The following is an 820-nucleotide window of genomic DNA, read 5'->3' on the forward strand; positions in this document are numbered from 1 at the left end:
GGGACAAAGGAGGGACGCAGGCGCGGGACAAAGGAGGGACGCAGGCGCGGGACAAAGGAGGGACGCAGGCGCGGGACAAAGGAGGGACGCAGGCGCGGGACAAAGGAGGGACGCAGGCGCGGGACAAAGGAGGGACGCAGGCGCGGGACAAAGGAGGGACGCAGGCGCGGGACAAAGGAGGGACGCAGGCGCGGGACAAAGGAGGGACGCAGGCGCGGGACAAAGGAGGGACGCAGGCGCGGGACAAAGGAGGGACGCAGGCGCGGGACAAAGGAGGGACGCAGGCGCGGGACAAAGGAGGGACGCAGGCGCGGGACAAAGGAGGGACGCAGGCGCGGGACAAAGGAGGGACGCAGGCGCGGGACAAAGGAGGGACGCAGGCGCGGGACAAAGGAGGGACGCAGGCGCGGGACAAAGGGCCACTCTGGGCCCTCAGACAAGGCCCCTGAGTGGCCCTTTTGTTCTCAGTCCCCACGGGGGGGACTGGGGGACGGGGGGGGATTTATGGGAGGTCAGGATTAGAAAAAATCTTTACAAGAAAATTAAGATTAAAGTAATTTAAATGAAAATATTATTAAAATTAAAATGATTTAAATAAAAAATTAATATCATTTAAATAATAATGCAATAATATCAACGAAACACTCATAGGAATGAATGTGACGTTGACTAAATAACGATGTATTTATGACTTGACTGGGTCATCCTGATGCAGTTTAGCAGGGACGGAAGAGGATACAAGGGGACGACAGGGACAGAAGGGGACGGTGGGGGTTAAGGAGGGGAGAAACCACATCAAAGGAAATGCTTGGCTGTTTGA

At 56.1% G+C, this 820-nt stretch overlaps 1 protein-coding gene across 1 annotated transcript in view; it reads left to right on the plus strand.

The window, feature by feature from the left end:
- The window catches only part of LOC108675098 (acidic phosphoprotein-like), a 3,465-nt gene extending 3,016 nt beyond the window's left edge, over window positions 1-449 (plus strand). Inside the window, exon 4 of the mRNA XM_018163082.1 lies at window positions 10-449. Coding sequence (XP_018018571.1) covers window positions 10-449 — 440 coding nt within the window. The remainder of the gene's footprint in view (window positions 1-9) is intronic.
- The last annotated feature ends 371 nt before the right edge of the window (window positions 450-820 follow it).

This window comes from Hyalella azteca, unplaced genomic scaffold (assembly GCF_000764305.2).
Source record: "Hyalella azteca isolate HAZT.00-mixed unplaced genomic scaffold, Hazt_2.0.2 contig1888, whole genome shotgun sequence".
NCBI lineage: Eukaryota > Metazoa > Arthropoda > Malacostraca > Amphipoda > Hyalellidae > Hyalella > Hyalella azteca.